Source organism: Dasypus novemcinctus, chromosome 18 (assembly GCF_030445035.2).
Source record: "Dasypus novemcinctus isolate mDasNov1 chromosome 18, mDasNov1.1.hap2, whole genome shotgun sequence".
In the NCBI taxonomy this organism is placed as follows: domain Eukaryota; kingdom Metazoa; phylum Chordata; class Mammalia; order Cingulata; family Dasypodidae; genus Dasypus; species Dasypus novemcinctus.
In genome coordinates, this window is record NC_080690.1 from 10,946,612 (window position 1) to 10,968,330 (window position 21,719).

A 21,719-nucleotide genomic window follows, 5' to 3' on the forward strand; every position below is an offset into this window, starting at 1 on the left:
TTATCCCAATGCAGACGAAGTTCAAAAGATCTGACTATACACTGAGCCTAGGATGAGGTTTGAAAGTTAATTTTAAATAAATCCCCTTAAGGTTTTCAAAAAATTTCACTTACTTCTTTATCCTAATAGACAAGCGTGGTAGCAAGTTCTGTTCTGGGACTGCAGTTTGTTTGATTTTTGACATTGCTACACAATAACTGATCCTTTAAGAATATATTCTGGAATTCTATGCTTGTCCTAATATTAGGGAATGTTTCCACAAGGTTGAAGAAGGGGTCCATCAAAATTAAGAATGGCAGAGAGAGGAACATGAAGGAGATACGCCAAGGGATAAGGAGACAAAGGCTTAGGCAAAACGGCCACACAGCACACCAAGGGGGCCCTGACGGGTCAAGGAGAGAGAGCCTTCCAGAAAACAGCCCAAAGTAAATCTTTTTTCTCTATCTGTGATTTAATCTGAAGATGCATATCCTAGTTTAAAGCAGTCAGTTCTTACTGATTCAGATGTAAATGGACCAAAACAAACTAAAAATAAAATCAGGGAATCAGGGAACTGATGCGGCTCAAGCAGTTGAGCACCTGCTTGCCACATGGGAGGTCCTGGGTTTGGTTCCCAGTGCCTCCTAAAAACAAAAAAAACAAACAAGCAAACAAACAAAATAATCAACTCAGGAGAGCTGATGTGGCTCAGTGGTTGAGCACCAGCTTCCCACATATAAGGTCCAGGATACAATCCCCCGTTCCCAGTACCTCACCAAAAAACAAATATATAGATATAGATATAGATGGAGAAATAGTATCAGCACCTGCTCTGCCTCTTTCTTCAACAACCCATGATGTCTGGGGTAGAAGGAAGGAAACCCTGCCCAAGCATCCACCCCACGACGGTCACTGCGGTTAAAAACCAGGACTGAGAGGGTTAATTTAGAGGAAAAGACAAGGACGAATTCTCCAGCTTTATAAAGTAATAAGATCCTTTTCCGAAAGGAAAATGATATTCTTGGTGCCCAACCGAAACCTGCAGTACCCTTTGTTCCAAAGTCATGATACACTGTTGGTCCCCGTATCCCATTACCAATCAATTTTTTCATTGGTTTGAATAACCCAGGTAATTGGAATATGCCCGAACACCACACAGACCAGGTCAAAAACCCTTAGACCGAGCCCGTTGTGTCTCACCCTTGAATACCAAAATAGCCACAATCTTTTGCTGAGTGTTCAGGTTTCAGAGAATTCAAGGTCAGCTTCTACACAGCTTTTCATGATAAAACTGGGATTTACAAAGAGGTCATGATTTTAATAAAGCAATAGCTGAAAAGGGCTGTAAATTTATTTTTAAATTAGAGAATCACTACGGGAAATTTCATTACTGTTAGAATTCAGCAGATTTCATTATAGTAGACACACACACACAAAATAAATAAATAAAAGACAGAAGGAGCAAGGAACAGCCTACCTATTCCGGAATTAGCTCCAGTAACTATGACCACTTTGCCAGTGAAGTCGCGGCCCTGGAGTATTTCCATGGCGGTCGTGCTGCCGTCATATCTCTGCCTGGTGGGTGGCTTTGCTGGATTATCATCCACAGTAAATGCCAGTCTAGGGTCCAGGTATGTGGTTCTTTTATTTATATGACTGTAAAGCAAAGGAGAAACAATGTATTTTACACTCACCCACAGCAGTGAACACAGGCATTATAAATATAAGATAATCTGACAGTTTAGGAAAACCCCAAAAGGTTTATTCTTAACACTGAAGAGAACCGGGACCCATTTAATCTATCTTTTGGCCTCCAGAAAGATTACATTCCTGCCTCGAAAGATAGTCATCAAATCCTTTCCTTTCGAATTGCCTGTAAAATACACTGTAACATACAATAGCTATTGCCTTGTATCCCTAGATCTTAAAAAAGGCTTTTTGAGAAGGCTTTTGGTATTTCTGTTATTCATGCAAATGTGGCTTCAAAAGCTGTCAAGCATTCTTTTCAGTTAAATCCGTCCTGGGCAGAGCCCAAAGACTGGTGGAGAAGTAGAAAAGTCGAAATTCTGAAAATCTCAATAGGAAATATAAAATTGCCAAGTACTAAAATTCTAATAATTTTCATTTTAAGACTGTAACTAATACCTCCTATGAGCATGCTAATTTTAATTTGGTGTTGATCAAATTTTGTAGAAACAATATCAAAATACGTTGTTACATATAGATTAACAGATTACAATACTTAATAGATTTCTCCCATTTGAAATGGATTCTTGTGATTTTTAATAAATAGACCTCAAAATATCTTTACAACTATTAAGAACTCTCCAGAAATAACAAGAGATAAAATTTTGTGATTTAAAATGTTTGTAACATATATGTATGTGTCTTTATAAACCTACATTGCATTTATTATCTATACCCATTGCCCAGTGAATAACAAAACCCAAGAACAATCCTCATTTTAATCAGAATAATAGCCTGTCCGATAAGCATTAGGACTCCAATGTGATGAGACGACAGGGCCGTGGTGTCTGCAAGATGGCTCACACTGGCTTGCTAGAGCTGAATATGCTTGTCTCTTCCCAATTCCCCAGTGATTTCACAATGGTAGCCTGAAATTGCTCATGGTGGAAATATTTACACCATGGAAATAAATCAAGGATTTTTCTCCTAGAGAGCTGGGTGTTAAACTTAGCACATCACCATAATGGGCTTGGGGAGGTTAGGTGACTTGCAGGGGGAGCTAAGATTCTCCCAGTTCTAGCTTGACTCCAAAGCCCTTGCTTGTTCCACTGGACTAGACGAGAGGTTGGCAAACTATGGCCCATGGGCCAAATCCAGCCCTCTACCTGTTTCTATAAACAAAGTTTTATTGGAACAGCCATGCTGAGTCATTTATGTATTGTCTATAGTGCTTCTGTGTACAATGGCAGAGTTGAGTGACCATATGGATTAAAATATTTACTGGCTAACCCTTTACAGAAAAAGTTTGACAAGCCCTGCTCTAGAGTAGACCAAACTAGCATGCATCAGGATCACCTGGAGGCCTGGTTAAAACCCAGAATACTGGCTCCACTCCCACAGTCTCTGATTCAGGAGCTTGGGGTCTGAGAATATGCATTTCTAATAAGTTCTAATGATATGCTACTCTAGGACCATTAAAAATAACATTCATGTCAGATGCGTATCTTTCCAAGCACGGGTGCAAAGGCAGAGTCTACAAAGAAAAAAACACTGATCCTTTTGATGACACAAAAATTTAGAAATTCCATGCTTGATTTAAAATAAAAATCAGCAAAATTAAAAGAAAAACTTCGAAAAAACATTTGCAACATATAACCAACGGGTTGATACCCTTAATTTGTTAAGAAAAAAAGTTTCAAAAAATCAAGGGGAAGAAAATTTCTTACAAACCAACAGGAAACAACAAATGCCCCCATATCTGACTTGCCAGTCTCCTCTCCCTGTGGCTGCCCGTGGCTGCTGCCAGACTCCTCTCGGTAAGCTTTGGTCCTTTTGCTCCCAGTCTCGGCTACCCACCAAGACTCCAACACCACCTATGCTATTTGAACTTGTTACTATAAATTATTTAACTAGTTATTATTATGTGACCTGGCAACATGCAAGGTAAAAAAGTGTTACTGTATCTATGACAAATAAATTGAATGCTTTGGAAAGTCCAAAAGACAAAAGCTAAAAAAGTTTAGATTTAATCAAGTATAGTAAAACACTAGAAAAATACTATAAATATCTAGATTCAGCACGCAGATTCTTCACAAGCTTTTGCTCAACTTTAAAGAAACTGAAACTGGAACCTGCAGATGCTGTATTAAAAGCGCGTTATGGGGCAGAAGGTCCACAGGCACTCCAAGCAGCAGACACATTCAAAATGCAGGCCTGGCCCCTACACCCAAAGCTAGGCAAGTATGTCTCTACGTTAAAATAAAGCAAAATGTTTACATTGCATGCATACCTTTTAAAAAAAGTAATTTCCTACTTAAAACTAACTTCTATTAACCAACCAATCCTAATCCCATCGAGTAAGAAAACTTCTACTCTGAATGTTGAAGTCGCCTCTTAACTTCAGTGGTCAAGAACGCAGACCGGAAGAAGCTGCCAGCTCAAGCCCTGGCGGGCACTTCCTCCCCGCGGGGTCCTGAACAAGTCCCTCCTCGGCGCGGTCCGTGTCCTCCGTGTTAACCAGGGGTAATAACGGCACCACCTTGCCGGGTTACTGTGGGGATCCAAGAAGCTGATACTCTCGAAATGAGGCTATCAGAAGCGTGCCCGGCTCGTGCTGTGTGTCAGACAAGTGGTAACTAAGTTTTTGTGTATTATTGGAATTTATTCGAAGACTCAGAGAGGTGAAAAAAGGTTTCACAGTCAAGGATGCTCAAAACAGTATTTGTATAGACGCCCAATAGGATTTAACAACATCAGTACCCAAGAGACAATCTGATAAGTTATCTGTAGGAAAGAACGCCCCACACCCTTTAAATACTGTCTTCTTGAAAAACACATGAGGATATGAGAAAATGCTCACACTGTACTATGGGGAAAAAACAGGTTATTAAAGCAGACTTTTTTTTCAAGAAAGCATGTTCATAGAAAATAGACTGAAAAAATAAATACAAAAATTGTTCAAAGTAGTTGCTGATAAGATTAAGGTTAAAAATTCCTTCACGGGGAGCAGGTATAACTCAGTGGCTGACTGCCTGCTTCCCAAGTACAACGTTCCAGGATCAATCTCTGATACCTCCTAAAAAAAAAAAAAAAAAATTCTTTTCCCAATTTTCAACAGGCAATGTGTACTGCTTTCATAATAAATATTTCCTGTTAGAAAGCAAAATGACCACAAGTAATTCCTATGTAAAGTGACTTACTCAACAAAAAACACTTGTCCGTTCTCATCGGTTTCTTGTTCCCATCCGTATGGCAAATCTGCAACAGGAGAGACAGACAGGTCGGGTGTGGCAGGGTTGAAAGAACCGCCCCCAGGCGGGAAGGGAGGGCCCAGGTCTTGCCAGCCTTGCCCCTGAGCCTCTCCCGCCAGACCAACTGTCTCTTCCACGCGTTCAGGGCATCAGTCCCGACCGTGGCCGTCGCACAAGGCCCATTACCCCAACTGGACTACACATTGTTTTCTTTCTTTGAAAGAAAACCCTCTTTCACTCTAGATCATTCTTAAAAACTCCATTTGGCTCCTGCTTCTGCTGTGAGCCTTCTGGATGCACCGATTCATTTGAATTCTACCCGAGTGGACTCCTAGGAACATCTCTACGTATTAGGTAGCGCCCGACGCAGCGTTCAGACGCTGCCTTCCAAGGTCTCTTACATGATACTATAAAGCAGTCTCATTTTTTTTTGTGCCTACATCTTGTCTCTCCAACTAGACCCCAAACCTCTTGAGGACAGGGACCTTCTTATACTTCCATTCTGTGCATCTCACCCTTGCTCAGGAATAGAAGCACCTAGCAGTCACTGCGATTTATGTTTTTCCATAAAACACTGATAGACTTAATTTCATGATGTGAACAAGAACAATTTTAAAAGGAGACCATAAGAAAACCTAATATACTAAGAGTCAGAGGCTCCCATTATTTTAATACCTCTTTAAGATCAGTAAGAAATCATCCTCACTGCACCCCAGTAACACATCATCTCCTGCCAACTCCTATCAGCTCCTCTACCAGAGCGCCTTCCCAGACGGACACGGTGACCTGTCAGCTCCCTGTCAGGGACATTTTCCTGTCTATTAATGCTTTAAATACCAGATTCTTGGCTTTTATGATGACAACAGCTACAAACCTCCTGCTACTCGTTTTCTTTTTCCAGTTTTCGGGTGTTCCCATTGAGTCTTCTCCTCGGTGTGACTATTAAAAGAAAAAAAATGACAACACAGTAAGAAGTTAGAGTTATGCTTCGAAAAATAATCAATTGAATTAATTTTTTTCTCTCTTCCAGATAATACTCTCTCTCAAAAGTAGTAAAGCCAGACATTTGGAGAAGAGACATTTAAACATAAATTTTACTCCTACCTCAGGTCTAAGTCCCTGGGCTGTAAGGAGAGGGAATCCTACGGAAAGCTCCTAAAACTGCCTTTATAAGCTGGCTGCGGAAGGAGAGCAGGAGAAAAGGGAAGAGCAAAGTTCTCGAATGATCTTTCTGGGCAGCAACGTGAAATTGGGACACAGGCCTTCACGCTGAGCAGCATGGTAGCTTCTCTTCCCCTACCTCCCCCACACCTCAATCCCTCACTCAACAGGACACGTGTGCCCCCAAACCCCGACTGCCTGCGGGGGCCTGCCCCCACCCCTGCAGCGGGGCTGGCTTCTACCTGCCCTCAAATCCACCTAGCTCCCTCATGCCCCAGGGCCTTTGCACTCGCTGCTGCCTCCACCTAGGACACTCTCCCCCAGATCTTCCCCGGACTGGCTCCTTCTCATCTTTCTGATCAAAGTTCACTTCCTCAGGGTAGGCCTCCCTCCCCCCTAGTAGCAGTCCTGCCCACCCCCACCCCACTCCTGCGTCACCACCCGCCCCTTCCTTACCCTGTTTTCATTGTGTACTTTTACAGCCCTGTCACTAACTGAAATTATATTATTTGTCTGCTTGCTTACGATCTGCCTCTTCCACTGATCCCTGAAAGCAGGATTTCTGCCTCATTCGCTACGGTAGCCCAGAGCCTGGTACTGTGCCTGGCAAGTGCTCAAGAAATATTTGAGCAAATGAACTGAATGAATGAATGCACGAATGAGTTCACAGCCGAGTGGGGCACAGACAATCATAAAATCGTGTACAACACACAAGGAGTGACCGGCCGGAGAGGGAAGGAAGGCCTCTTGCCTCACCAAGGAGCAGGGAGGGGGCGGAATCAGGAGAAAGGCTGAGAGGAAGGCATGCAGGTGGAGGCCAGGCGGCCTGCAGGACACAAAGCCTCACGTCACCTGGGCGTCGGGGCGTCCTGGACTCTCAGTTCACGGCTTGTGCCCGCCCACCCCAGGTGGCCTGGGAAGTGCCCCCCTCAACAGGGTCGAGTGGGTCACCCCAAAGTCACCCCCAATCCCGACTCCCTCAATGAAGCCAACCACAGAGAGGCGACACCTCAACTCCCCACCAGAGGGAAGCCAGCCGAACCCTCACTGAGGTACATACAGGAAAGGACTGAGGGGAAAGACAAGGGATCACAGAACAGCACAGCCGAGGGGTACACGAGGGGCAGCTCAGCGACGCCGGCAAATGTCTGGGGGGTGTGGCTATTCCCTACGTTTGGGTTCTATTCCAGGACAGACTGACAAAACTCAGCCCATTTTGTCAGGCTAACCTTAGACATGACTTAGCTCTCATGCTCACCTCCCTGAAACGTGTATTCTTTCCACAGATACGACTTTGAAGAATTCCATTAAGTGCTGATTCCTGCTTGCCCTGAGAGGGAGTTAAGAACACAGAGAACCTCAAAGGTCATCCACCTTCGCAGTGCCGGTCAATCTACTACACTTCTGAGCCTCGATTTCCTCATGGACAAACGGAAACATCCTGGAACCAATCTCAGGGGTCTGTTATGAGGGTGCAGTACCTGACACAGAAGGAGCCCTCGGAAGTGTGAGCCATTACCTTGACCAAGTCAAGTACACAAACTCGGCTCATTTCTATGCCAAACTGAACACTTAATTTCAGAAGATCGCACGTCATAATTTTTTACAGTGGGCAAGTAACAGCCTAGCTATACCAGGTGAGAAAGTGTCAAGGAAAACATAAAATTACTTAATCAGGGAAACAGCCGGATGCTGCCAGAGGCAGAGGGGTGGGTGGATTCTGTGCTAAAACAGAAAACAGTATTTAACCGCTGACCTCTAGATGATAAAACGTGAATCTTCCTTCCCTATCAATTATTTTGATGAGAATAAACGGAGAGAGCATGAATTTCCTGTAAAACTGTGCAAGTCACAAGCACAGAGCTGCCGGTTTCTGGTGGATCTTTGCCACCCCTCGGGGGGCCAGGCCTCCATCGCAAAGAGGGGCTGGTGGGAGGGGAGGAGGTGAAAGACTGAACTAGCCGCAGTCAGGCAGGAGGCTTCCCAGGCGCCCCGCACCCTGAGCTGCTGGGAGGGTGCAGACACGACACCTCTGACCATGCTTGCAAGGGACCAATGACCGCAAATGTCGGGAAACGGGAGCGAAGACGGACTCGGCTTCCCAGAGGGGAGCTCCTGCGCCCAGGCCCCCGCGCCGGCTCCACGATGGGAGCATAACGCACCGACTGCGGCCTGTTCCTGCGCTCGAGGCAGCAGCCATAACCCAAAGGCTGGGGCGCCGTAAAATGTTCTGGCTCCTTTCTTGGCCACTCCTCATGCATCTTCAGGGAGGGGACGGATTCCACTCCAGTTCCCTTTGCCTGACATTAAAAGGAGTCTTCATCCCACAGGCACCAGTCAAACGAGCTTGAAGCCCAGCTCCCAAGAAGAACGTCCTGGAAGAATCCACACGGCGGTCCCTGCGAGCGGGCGCCTGGGGGACCACTGCAGGGCCACCGAGCCGAAGACCCCCGCCCTGGCCGCGCTCCAGCCGGCTCCTCCGCCCCAGCAGGGCCTTCGCCCAGCAGCCGCTCATGGGCCAACACGCGGGATGGAGGAACGCTCTTCAGAGCGCTACACGATTCACCCAGGACATTTTTTTTGCTATTCTGAGAGACAATTTTTTTAAAAAAAAGAAAAAACTATCGCTCCATGCTCTTGACTTGGCAGAAAATGCCTTAAAGCCAGGTCCCAACCTGGGCGCTGGTGACACTTGGGGCCGATCACTGCCGTGGGGCAGCCCTGGCCTGCGGGGTGCTCGGCAGCAGCCCTGGCCTGGAAGCCTCCAGCCGGCGCCGCGGCCACTGGAAAGGTCCCCAGACGCCGCCGCTGCCCCCTTCGGGGCACAGCCGCATCCTTCGGTAGTGGACTCCGGAGCCCAACTACAGACGGTTTCTTGGTCTCCCGGTGCCCTTAGAGAAGGCGTTTAGCCTCCCTGTGCCTCAGTTTCCTCACTGGGAACCTGGTAATAACACCACCACCCACTTCTTGGAGTTATAAAGAGGAGTGCCTAAGTTAACATGCTTGAAGAACTTAGAACTGGGCCTTTCACATGGAAGTTTTTTTAAAATAAATACTTAAGATGTAAAAATTAATTAAAAGGTATTCTTTTTCATTATACCCGAAGATGGCTTTTTAATGAAGAGAAAATTACAACACATGTCCCCACAGTGTTATCTTACCAACCTTAAATAGAGGCCTTCTTGAATTTTTTTTCTTTCAATAGGCTTTTTGTAATTTAAAGAGATAATAGTGACCTTAATTTAAACCAAAGGATCAAAATTAAATTTATACTACACAGCACGAACATGGCGTCCAGTGTGCTCTTCTAAGGAATTGGGAGAAAGAAAAAACCATAGTTCCTTTAGGTTTCCACAAAGCTAGAGCCCACCAGGAGAGCTGGCCCTGCGAAGGGGCCCCAGGTGCCAACAGGGCACAACTGGCCACCTCTCTGGATACCAAGAGGAAAGGGAATAACTCCAAGTCCCAAAAATGCCCCCATCCCATACCTTTTTTTCCCCTCCCTGCCCTCAGCAACTCCTGCAGCCACTGTCTCCACATCGATGATAAAATCTCTTCCATCGCTAGAGTCACAGTAATTCTATAGTAGAATACCCATAAGTCCACTCTAGTCCACATTTTATCCCTCCATCCTGAGGGCCCTGGGATGGCGATGTCCACTCCACCTCCAAATTGAGAGGGGGCTTAGATCCCACATGGCTGATGGATGCGATTCTCCTGCTTGCAGCTGTAGACTCTCTCTGTTTCCTGCCATAACCCACTCAATGGACTGGGAGAGAGGGTAAACTACAGCAGAAGCTATCATCCATGCTGTGGAGCAGTGCTCCACAGTGTACTCACCAAAGGTAATGAATGGACCACACTAAGAAAAGAAGGTGTCGATGTGGGAGTGGGCGGTGTGGGGAGTGGGTATATGGGAACCGCTTACATTTTTTAATGTAACATTTTGTGTGATTTCTGTATCTTAAAAAACAAGAAAAGAAAATTTTATTGGAACACACACACAAAAAAAAAAAAAAGAGGAAAGGGGGAAAGGAAAGGACCCAGGGACCGCAGCCCCAGCCCCCGGCCCTGACATGGCGACCCTCCGTCCCCATCTCCAGGGGGCTGCTCTGGACCGCGGCCAGTTCTCTGAGGTGGGAAGGCCCAGGCACCGGAACAGAAGGATCTGGCACCTCTGCTCTGAGTGGCCCGAGGCCCACGAGTGCTGGCGGGCACGTGGGAAAGCAGGTGCGGCTCAACTGGACCCACGAAAAAGGAGGGAGTAAGCCTGTAAAAGGAAGTTTCCACAAAACCCCAGCAGTCTAATGAGCGCTACCGGTTCTGCTCCCTATGCTGGCCCGGGGCTTGGCCCTGACGCTCTGAGAGGAAGACACGTTGGAAAAAGGAGGGCTCAAACGGCAGTCTTCCCAATAACACCCAGCAGAGTTCCCCAGGAGAAGGCCACCGGGCCCTTCCAAAGCAAGGAGGGGACAGAAGGGCCAGAGACGCTCAGGTCAGGACAGTCACAGGGACTCTGCTGGGAATCCAGGGTTAGGAAGGGTCCAGGTATCCTTCAGCCCTGAGAGTCAAAGATGGGGGGGCCAGCAGGCCTGGCTACAGGTCTGGAGAGTCACAGTCTCCTGCTGGGAGCCAGCCAGGCTCTGTCAGTATAAACAGCAGGGGCCAGTCTGAGGCCTAAGAAATAGCTTGAGACAGTGGGGGCAGAGGCAACTCCTTCAGTGACCACACTTGTGTCACTGTGTTCCCTGGCCACAGAAGCTCTTAGACATGTGAGGAAGGAAGCAGTAGGAAGGCCAATGAAACAGAACATAATGCACAGATGCTGAACAGGCAGCGTGAGCAGCCAGCAAGGACCCTGCACCCTAACCCTGACGCTGGGCTCCAAGGCAAACTTGAAGGGATGCTGGGAGCCTCGGGGCTTCCGGCCAGAACGAAGTCAGACCATGCAAAAGGGACCAGAGGAAGGCACAGAACGCGGGTTGTGTGTATCCTTATACTCCCAGGTCTAGGATGTCACCTGCCCAAACAGGCCCACAGCAACCTGCAATAAAGGAATTAATTTTCTCATTATGTGAGTATTTATCTTATATCTTGCAGATGCTAAGCACTGGGATACAGAGGTGAGCAAGAAAAGGTATCTGCCCTCATGAAGTTTACAATCTGCGGGACAGAGGCAGAAAGCCAACAAGGAAGTGTATTAATAAGATAACTACAAGGAAGTGGATTTGGCTCAACTGAGAGAACATCTGCCTACCATATAGGAGATCCAAGGTTCAAACCCAGGGCCTCCTGACCCATGTGGTGAGCTAGCCCACGCACAGTGCTGAGGAGTGCCATGCCACTCAGGGGTGTCCCCCACATAGGGGAGCCCCACACGAAAGAAGTGTGCCCCATAAGGAGAGCCGCTCTATGCAAAAAAAGTCCAGCCCACCCAGGAGTGGTGCTGCACACACGAAGAGCTGACGCAGCAAGATGATGCAACAGAAAGAGACACAGATTCCTGGTGCTGCTGACAAGAATAAAGTGGACACAGAAGAACACACAGTGAATGGACACAAAAGAGCAGACAACAGTGGGGGCAGGGGATGAGGGAGAGAAATAAATAAAAAATAAATCCTTAAAAGAAAAGAAAAATAAGGTACAGATCACGCTAAGTGCCATGAAGCAGATTAACAAGGTAATGGGTGGAGGGTACAGGGGCTGGGCACAGCCAGGAAAGGTCTCCTGGGACAGTGGCATGTAAACTCAGCTCTGGAGAATGGAAAGGAACCCTTCGTGCAGAGATCTCAAAGCAGAGGAGCCAGTCAGGAGCTGACTAGGGGCTTGTCTGGGCCCCTGTAACAGCCTACTGACTCCCTGCTGCTAAAATGTCCCCTTCAGTTCTCCAGGGTCAGAAGTCCTCTTCCTAAAGGTGCACCCCTGATGTCACACCTGGCTCCAGACCTTCATTAGAGCCCTGGATCCTGAGGACAGGCCTGAAAGGTCTCCACAAGCTGGCTCCTTCCAAGCCCGCCGCTGATCTTCACCCCAGCACCCCAGGGCTCACAGGTGGCCAGCGCAGGTCCTGGGGGGCTCTGATCTCACAGCTCCCTCTACCTGACTGCCCTCCTGCCTCTAGGACTCACCTGCTTCTACTTGTGCTGGAAGGCATGGCTCAAGGGCCAATTCTCCCTAACATGCCCCCTCCCTCCTGCTCCATGCTAGATAGGCTGCTGTTCTACACACGCGGCGCTGGGACTACTGTACTAGGTGCAACTCTGCCCTATATGATTGGGCATGAAAGGATGACAACTGGGTGTCACTTATCTTGGTATAATCAGTGCCCAGCAAAGGGCCTGCCACATAAGATCGCAGGGAGTTTTAAATGAACGAAGCCACCAAGGTGTTTTTTTCTGGTTTTCCTTCTGGCAGGCCACCGAAGACAGCAGTGGTTCACAAGCTTGAGTAGATCAGAATCACCTAAGATGATTTTACGAGATGGTGGGGGGACCCCCCCCCCAAGCCAACTGAATCAGAATCTCTGGGAGTGATTCCCAGAAAAAGGTGTTTCACAAAAGCTTTCTAAGAGTTGAGAAATCACTTATCTATATCCATTTTCTTAACGCCGGTTGATAATCCACTTCAACCGGAAAGCTTAAAAAATACAGGTTCCCACATGATTGTTTGGTTAACTCACAACTTCTCAAATAAAATAATAAATAAGTAAATTAAAAGTCCAGGTTCCCCAAGTTGGGAGTCTGCTGTGGCAGGTTCCCTGAGGAAAGAGAATTTTAATATGTGGCAGCTGCAGAGACTGCAGGAAAGCCTAACAGTTACAGCGCCTTGATTTGTTTTTATTACCAGCTTTAACTGAGTATCTATGAGAACCTCTGCTAACTGCCTTGGACACAGCGTCTGGGCTACTCCTTCTATCAACCCATTTTACAGATGAGGAAACAACCTGAGCATCTTTCAATCACTCAAGGTCAAACAGTAAGTGATGCGGACTGACACTGAAGGCTCTGCTACTGTTTCCAAAAATTTTCCGGAAAATGACAGTGAAATTATCCAGTGAAATACACATTCCCAGGAACACCTCCCACCCCCCAAATCAGACTGCCGAGAAGGGACATGGGCACCCACGTGTTGCTTTATTTTCTGCATTATTTTTTGATCAGGTCGGTGTGCCCATCACTGCAAAGTGCAGTGCTGCCTCCTGAACAGCAGAGGGCGCGCCTGGACGCTGCCCAGGGACCCTCGCGTGGCCCAGGGCTCCAGATCCTCCTCGGGACCTTCGGAGCCCTTGGTCCAAAGGTCTTTCGCCATCACTTCCACTTCTCCCCGCCCTCGCCAAACGGGTGCGCGAGGCCCGGCCGCAGGGGATCTGCACGCCCCCTCCCCGCGCAGGTGGCGTTCGAAGGCAGCGGAGGGTCCGGGTCCGTGAGGCCGTCAGGGTTCCAGGTGCGTCCCCTGGCCCGGTGGCCCCGCTGCGGTCCCCTTACTTGGCATAGTAAACCCAGCCATCCTTGGTGGTTCTCTCCTCCCAGCCCGGCGGCAGCTCGTCCTCGCTGTCCGTGTCGTCCAGGCCCGCGTAGCGTAGAGCTGCCATGGCAGGCGGAGAAGGCGCTCGGCCACCCACTCGCTGAGTCGCCCTCGGCCGGTACCCCTCGGCCAGCAACTCTCCGGCTTCAGCGCAGCACGGCGTGCGTCTGGGCCCCACCGCTCGCGCTTGCGCACTGCGCCGTCCAGAGCCGGAATCCTGTCCCCGCTGTTTCGCAACGACCAGCGAAAAGGGGGCGGGGCCTGAATAGTGCGTCGATCAAAGCGCCTAGGAACTCGTCCTGTCGTTTGGTTGGGAAGAAAACATGGACAGTAGTTTGCCGTTCTGGAGTTGGAGCAGCGCTTCCTCAATCACCCCGCTGCAGTAGCCGACCAGAACTCCACCCGTTGCTGGGCGATCCGTAATCACTTCCGCGTTGTTCTGGCCAATCCTGCGGGAGCCCTCGCAATTGGGCATCCTGGGAAATGTAGTCCAGGCCACACTGAGCTGGAAAGTGAAGCAGAAAAGCAAAACAATGGTGGTTTCCTGGGTTCAACCTTCTGATTCACAAACTTTGTTAGGCATAGAAATCACCTGGAGAACGTTAAAAATGCAAATTCCTGTTTACCTCATTACCCTGTCCTCGAAAAGTTTTTTTTCTGGCCCCAGCATGATTATATTAATAATAATACCTAATATTGATTGAGTGCTTAATTTCGTGTCTGGGGCAGGAATTCGTAGACTGTCTCTTTCATGTTCTCAACACCTTTTGATTGGCACAACTCAGAAAGTTTAGGTAACTACCCAAGGATGCACAGAAACAGGAATTTTTACTGTATTATAATTATTCATCTATCTGAATGCTCCTGACCTAACCAACAGCACACCACATCTTCTGCTTCTTTTTTTATTATTATTTTTTTATTTCTCTCCCCTTCCCCCCCCCCCAGCTGTCTGCTCTCTGTGTCCATTTGCTGTGCACTCTTCTGTGACCACTTCTATCCTTAGCAGCAGCACCCGGAATCTGTGTTTCTTTCTCGTGCGTCCTCTTGTTGTGTCAGCTCTCCGTGTGTGCGGTGCCATTCTTGGGCAGGCTGCACTTTCTTTCACGCTGGGCGGCTCTCCTTGCGGGGTGCACCCCGCCCGTGGGGCTACCCTTCGCAGGGGACACCCTTATGTGGCACAGCACTCCTTGTGAGCATCAGCACCGCACATGGGCCAGCTCCACACGGGTCACGGAGGCCTGCGGTTTGAACCACGGACCTCTCATGTGGTAGGCGGACTCCCTATCTGTTGGGCCAAGTCCACTTCCCTTCTGCTTCTTTCTATCCTTGACATTCAGTAAAATGTCTGAACTTACAAGCTTATTGAATGAATGAAATGAATAAGTGAATGGAACTTTATGAATCAACCTAGTTAAAACAAAATTCCAAGTTTGCAAAGTAGACTCTCTGGGGTTCTCTTGGAATGTCGACATGCCCTGTGTCAAAAATTTGAAGCCCATCTTCTACTTAGTCTTGCGTTAGGAGTCTTTCAGAATATTCCCCATTTTGAACCTGGTTTCCCAGCCCTACCTTACAGGGAAATCTGCCAACCATGATTTCTCTGACTTAGGGCTCAGAAGAATGCAAGACCCCTCCATCCCCCCAAAAAAAAACTATATTCTAAGGGGGGTGGTGGGCAATTGGAGAGAGCAAGAGCAGTGCTGCTTTTTGTCCTTTTCAAAACCTGAACTGATATTGCTTTAGGATTCCTGCCCTTTAAAAGAGACTCACTTTCCCGTCAACTTCACCAGTCAAAAGCTAGGTTAATGAAAGCACATTTTAACAGGTTTACTACATACCATCTCAAACTTACCAAATATGACCTTTTCCAAATCCATGTAAACTACCATTAATCTCCCATTTCTGTGCTCACCCCAATTTAGTTCCTTTCCCATCTCACCTGAGCCTCCTCAGTCCTTTGATTTGGATAGGAAATTAGGTCACAAAGACCCTGGAGGTGGGAAGGGAGATGACTGGAGCTTTGCCTCAGTTTGTCTAATCATTATCTGTGACATGAGCTCAGCTTCTCAAGGACTGCTTAGGTTTATCTTGGGTTACCCTGGCTGGAGCCTCTGCAAACACCCATTGCCCATGATGTGGCATCAGGCCACAGGTAATGCCTGGGAAGAATTCTGAAGCTCTGGGTCACCCCTCTCTTGCTCCTATCTTTTTAATATTCCCTCCAAGGCCTCTCCTACCATCTCTACTGGAATTTTTCGGCCTGGGATCTACTGACACTTGCGGGAGAAGGGGATAATGCTTTGTTGTGGAGGTGTAAGGTCAAGCGCCAAGTAAGCCTTTTGCCAGTCTCACAACTCTGTAGTGTTTCCTAAGGAAGAGCATTCTTGTTGAAATAATCAAGGAAGAAACCCAAATTGTTTCCAGGGAGGGTTCAGAGCCTTCCAGGGTGGTTTTGGAGCTATCACCAGACTCCATACTGCAAAACCTACCTTCAGACATAAAGTTGTCTTCTTGGAAACATGAATATAATGAGTTATGTGCACTTTGCTGTCTAAAAGAGTAGAATTCTGTTACAGTCTCTTTGGTGGAATGCCTGTGATGCATCACAGTCTGGTTTAATGATTATTCAGTAATAAAATTGTTTTTCTAGGCTCTCTTTTTCTCTACCTTGGTGAAAGTTTGTCTGGGTTGGGAGAAGATTTTGTTTTTAAGTGTATTTACCCAATAGGGGGCTGTCCTGTGCAAGAGGAAGTTTAGCAGCGTCCCTGCTTCCACCCCCAAAATGACTATAGCATGCCCCTCTCTCATCTGTAAACCACCCAAAATGTGCCCAGACATTGCCAATTTATTGGCCCCAGTTGAGAACCATTGATCTACACTGATAGTAAATCAGGAAGTTACTAACTGGTGACTCAAATGCTGAGATTTATTTAAGGCATAGAAGAGCCTATTTCTGGCAGGAGATTGCAGGTTGGTACTTAGACCCCGCTGGCTCCAGCCACAAGTCCTGATCACAGAGTTCTGGAGCATTGTCAGAGGGCACCTGCCTTTCAATTTCCTAGCCCAGCAGGAAGTCCAGGGGGTGGCCCAGACACCAATTCTGCCCCAATGATTATTAGGACCTCATCATATTCCTCCTCTTTGGCATCTTATTTTTGCATTTTAATAACACATATGGGCATTTGGGAGACTTGTAAAGGTCAGCATGCCAGTTTATAGATTTTGGGCTTCACTAAACCTGACAGTATTTTAGTCGGGTTCATTGATTACAAGTAGCAGAGCTTCATTCAAGAGCAAGCATCTAAGGGTTGGGTACACATGAACTGAATAGAGTGCTAGCAGGGCCTGAGGGAGCCCAAGGACAGACCTGTTCTTGTTTTCTTTCTTTTTCTTTTCCTTCTCATGGGTTTCATGATCTTTTGCTCCCCACTCTCTGCTCATGGGCTAAATTTTCTCCTCTCTCCTTATTGACTTCCTCTGTTTATTTATCAATTTTGTTCCTGTAATGTCAGTTTGTACTTGGCTTTGACTTTGCTCTTACTAAGTGAACCCTGTTTAACTTACATGCAAAGGTTTTTATAATGGATTTGAGGAGCTTGGGTTTTGGAATGAGCCAAAGTCCTCAAAATGTACCCCTAAGAAAACCTAAAGAGGGAAGCAGATCTGGCTCAAGCAATTGGGCTCCCGCCTACCACATGGGAGGTCCATGGTTCAGTTCTCAGTGCCTTCTAAAGAGGACAGCTAGCTGGCACAACGGTCAGGCATGGCAAGCTGATACAACAAGATGATGCAAAAAGGGACACAAGAAGAAAAACATAATGAGAGACACAACAAAGCAGGGAGTAGAAGTTCTCTGTGCCTCCTAAAAGAAGATGAGCAGGTGCGGTGAGCTGATGCAACAAGTTGACGCAACAAGAGACATGAGGAAAAACACAATGAGAGACACAACAAAGCAGGGAGTGGAGGTGGCTCAGGTGATTAGGCACTTCCCTCTCACATCTGAGGTCCAGGGTTCAGTTTCTGGGGCCTCCTGAAAAGACCAGCACACAACAAACAGACACAGCAAATGCAAACAATGAGGGCATGGGGAGAAATAAATAAACAAAATAAATCTTTAAAAAGAAAGAAAACCTAAAGAGTGGTCTATTTTTGAAAAGTCCAGGGGATCAGATTATTACTGAGGAGGCTGAAAAAATAAATCCAAGTGTGGTTACACAACTACACACTAGATGGCCTTATGTGCTCACTGTTTTAAAGGCTGCAGCCCAGTTCAAGATTTAAAGCATTTCTATAGCTCATTCTTTTTCTCTTTGATTGATGACTTCTGTAATACCTGCAATTTATGAATATATTATTGATCACTTTTTGCTGAAAGCAATTTGGCTTTACTAAAAAAGAAATGTGTGCAGTGGGACCAGGTTTTAATGTAACCTTCCTAAAGCCATATTTCTTTAATTTATTATCATTACCATGACGATGACCATTTCCTTCCCTAACCCAACACCCTCCAACAAATCTGCAAAGCTGAGCTAACTTAAATCACCATTCCTTGGGGATTAAATCTGATTTTCTGGTGCCAAAGTCAATATGCTAATGAGAATTTGCTCGTCTTCTGATGAACTTTTCTCAGGAAGGTGACCAGCAAGGAGGAACAGCGAGCAGGACTCTTAGGAAAAACTCCCCGTCTTATTTAGAAAGGTGTGTTTGTATTCACTTATTCGTTCAAATTTAGGAGTAAAAGGATTTATGCTTTATCTCTGTGAGAAAGCAGGAAAAATGACACACCAGAGTCAATTAGAATAAGATCAATGGACACACAAAGAACTATGACATGAGGGTTCTAAGAGGTACACAAAGAAGGGGGGAGTTCAGGTGTTAGGGTTGTCAAGATCCTGTCATTTATCCTTGGAACTCAGCTCAGCTGATAGTACTTAGAAACCATGTAACAGTGGTCAAGTCCCTAAACTTCCCTTAGTTTTCTTGTCTGAAAATGAAACTGATTGTGGCGCATTTGGGGAAATATAATTAAAAACAAAGTCTTCTCCCAACCTAAAACACCTTTGAGAATGAGCAATGTTATTGTTGAATAAGCATTAGAACAGAATTGTTACCGGATTTTGTCTAGATTCTTGACTATGCTGCAGAAATGAATTTCAAGAGCATGTCGGGTGAGGTAGGCCAGGAATTTATTAAGGTTGGGAGGGAAGAGAAATGGGAGAAAATAACAGATCACAGGTCCCAGGTGAAGGGGAAGGGGCTGAAAAATGATAAAGAAGGCTGCTTTACAGACCGCAATTCCCCATTTTAGATTACAAATGCCCAGGTTTTCCTTGCGTGGCAACGATGGGAGGGGGAAAACAGCGAGAGAAAGGCACAGAAGGCAGGAACAGGGGTCCAAAGGCGAGAGAGAGCTTTCAGGCCTTGTGCCTGCTTTTTGAACTGTTAATTATGCCACCCCTTTGCTAATGGCAGGGGAGGAGTTCCAGCTGTTTGCTGTTTTGATTGATTACCTACTACCCCCTCCATTAATTATTCCCCATGAATGCCCAATGATAAGGTCCTTGGGGACCTAAGGTCCAGGGCTTCTCCTGGCTTCTAGACAAGTTTTGTTCTGAACGGCAGAACCTTGGGGAGGGTCTTCCAGCAGCCAGCCTGGGGGCTTTTGATGTCCACGTGGACTCTGCCAAGTTCCAGATCCGTCTATTGATTCCCTGTCTTATTAGCCTGCTTCAGAATGTGATGTATCACAGGCAACCTGTTAAAGAGATTGCAAAGACAGAAAGAAAGGTCACCCTTTTTTATGTAGCTAGGCTTATATACTTGCTCTCAAGATGTCTTTATGACTGCAGCTAGGTTTGCAATTTGGAGCCAAGCTCCACCTGAGGTTATGCTTATCTTCTCCCAGGAACTGGGAAGATAAGTGCACAATCTTCCTTGATGATTACATTTCAAAGAAATGGCTCCAATCCTTGAAACATTCTTAAATTTTGAAATTGGCAAGGACTTATTTAACTGGGAGTTGGGGGGAGGAAGAAAGATTTGCATACATTTTAAAGAGATGGTGAAAGACCTTGCAAGTTTTCTTAAGTCAGTGTTCAAAGGGGAGGTCAGAAGTCTCTTTCCTTTACATACCAGAGAAAAACCATTCTTTTTTTTTTCCTTTTCCTTTTATTTTAAATTTCTTTGCCTCTTGCATTGCCTACCTCTTAACACTCTTCTGAGAGGAAATGAGTCCACACATTTTATTATTGTATCTCTCAGGGTTTAAACAGGGAAGCAGAAGCCAGTATTTCAGTGTGGAATTTAATAAGAAGAACTCATGGCACGGTGCTAAGTAAAATAAAATCTTTGCATGCATTGGGCATTGCTGGGAGGGACCCTTTTCTGAGGAAGAATTTTCCAGAAGACAAAAACAATTGACCTGCAGGGGCTTTCTGAGAAAATGGAATAATGGAATGCCCCCTACAGAATTGCAGGTGAACACCTGGTGATTAACCACTTTGGCTCTAGCAGAGTTTACTTGTCAGAATGGACAAGCACACCATACTAATCAGTGTATAACGGCTCCCACTTTGTAAGACAATCCCCATGTAAACTGGAAATTTAGCATCAGTCAATCTGAACATTTCCTCACTTGCTTCTGTTTGCCCATATAAGCTCCCCCTCTCACACCCTCGGTGGAGCTCCTTTCCATGTGTGGCTTGGATGCTGCCCAATTCATGGACAGTAACCTGCTTGAATGAACTCCCACAAATGGTATCTTGTCTTATATTTTATTTTAACAATGGGTTATGAAAGAGCTGCTGATGCAAGTGAGAGATTGGCAAGAGCGGGAAGCCACCTCCACCACTAGAGCTGGAGAGACAGAGGAAAAAAGTATCAGAGAAGGCAGAGAGCTAGAAATAAGGAGGGGGCTGTCTCCAGGGACTGGACCATGAATGAAAGGCTACCTGTAGAGCACCAGTACAGAAGGAAGAAGAGGAATCTGACCTTCCAATTACCTGTCAGGGACTCCCATTGGCTGAACCCACCTGGAAGCCAGAGGGCTGGGGCACCTGGGAAGCATCATTTGCAGAAAGGCAGAGGATGCAGCTGAAGGCATCCAGCATCAGCATTTAGGACTTTCCAAGTATTGGCTCCCACTGTGCTTACTCACCTGCTAGGGCTTCAGGCAGTGTGACCATATCATTTTATGTTCCAAAGGAAAGAGGGTGCTATTAACAACTGCTCCAGGACAACAGCCTGGCTGCCAGGAGTGGCCACCCTCCTCTGAGACCTTGAGCTTCCAAACACTGAAAGCCAGCTTTTCAGCTGGGGAGTGGCACAATCAGGTTTGCATTTTTGAAGCACTCCAGCTATGGGGTAGGGAATAGATTCCAGGGAGTGAGATCCATTGAAGCCACTCAGAACTGTGACCCACTGTGGGTGCTAGAGTGGAGGTAGGGGCTGTGGGAATGGGAGCAGGAAGGGAGAGGAGGATTCTCCCACCTGGGAGGCTGTTACCCATGGTGCCAACAGACGGTGTGATAAATAATTAGTGCACAACTTTGCAAAAGTCTAAGCTCCCTGTCCTCCTTTAGCAATGCGTCCACCTCTCCCCTCCCACCCCTACCCCAGTCCCCTAGATTTGGCTCCATTCATCTCCCTCCCCACCTCCAAGGAAGGGTCTTTGTGACTGACTTTCTTGTTCAAGTCAAAGGAATGAGTGGGCTTGGGAGGGAGGGGCAAAGGGCTGAGCAGAGCAGTGAGCAGAGGAGTTTCAATGCACGTGGACTTAAATGGGTTTGAGAAGTTCAGCAGGCCTGTTAGAATTCAAATTAGCTTAACTTTTGGTTAATCAATGTAGCAGTTTGATATTATTTATGAATTCCAGGAATAAATATTGAATTCTGTTTGTGAACTGGTCTGTTCCTCTGGGCATATTAGATTGTATTGGATTCAGAGGTTCCACTTTTACTTGATTGAGTTGTGGTTAGGGCTTTGTTTGGGCCATGTCAGTGGGACATCGAGTCCCCGTCCCGTTGGTGGGTGGGGACTCACAGAGAAAAGTACATAGTAAAGGAGTTTGTTGGAGTTTTAATGCTGGAGCCCCGGGAATAGAATTCTGATGACTGC

At 46.6% G+C, this 21,719-nt stretch overlaps 1 protein-coding gene across 1 annotated transcript in view; it reads right to left on the reverse strand.

Moving 5' to 3' along the window:
* The window catches only part of WWOX (WW domain containing oxidoreductase), a 995,490-nt gene extending 981,495 nt beyond the window's left edge, over window positions 1–13,995 (reverse strand). Inside the window, exons 1-4 of the mRNA XM_058279670.2 lie at window positions 13,562–13,995; window positions 5,791–5,855; window positions 4,866–4,923; window positions 1,457–1,635 (exon numbers count right to left, since the gene is read on the reverse strand). Coding sequence (XP_058135653.2) covers window positions 1,457–1,635; window positions 4,866–4,923; window positions 5,791–5,855; window positions 13,562–13,668 — 409 coding nt within the window. The 5' untranslated portion in view covers window positions 13,669–13,995. The remainder of the gene's footprint in view (window positions 1–1,456; window positions 1,636–4,865; window positions 4,924–5,790; window positions 5,856–13,561) is intronic.
* Window positions 13,996–21,719: the final 7,724 nt, after the last annotated feature.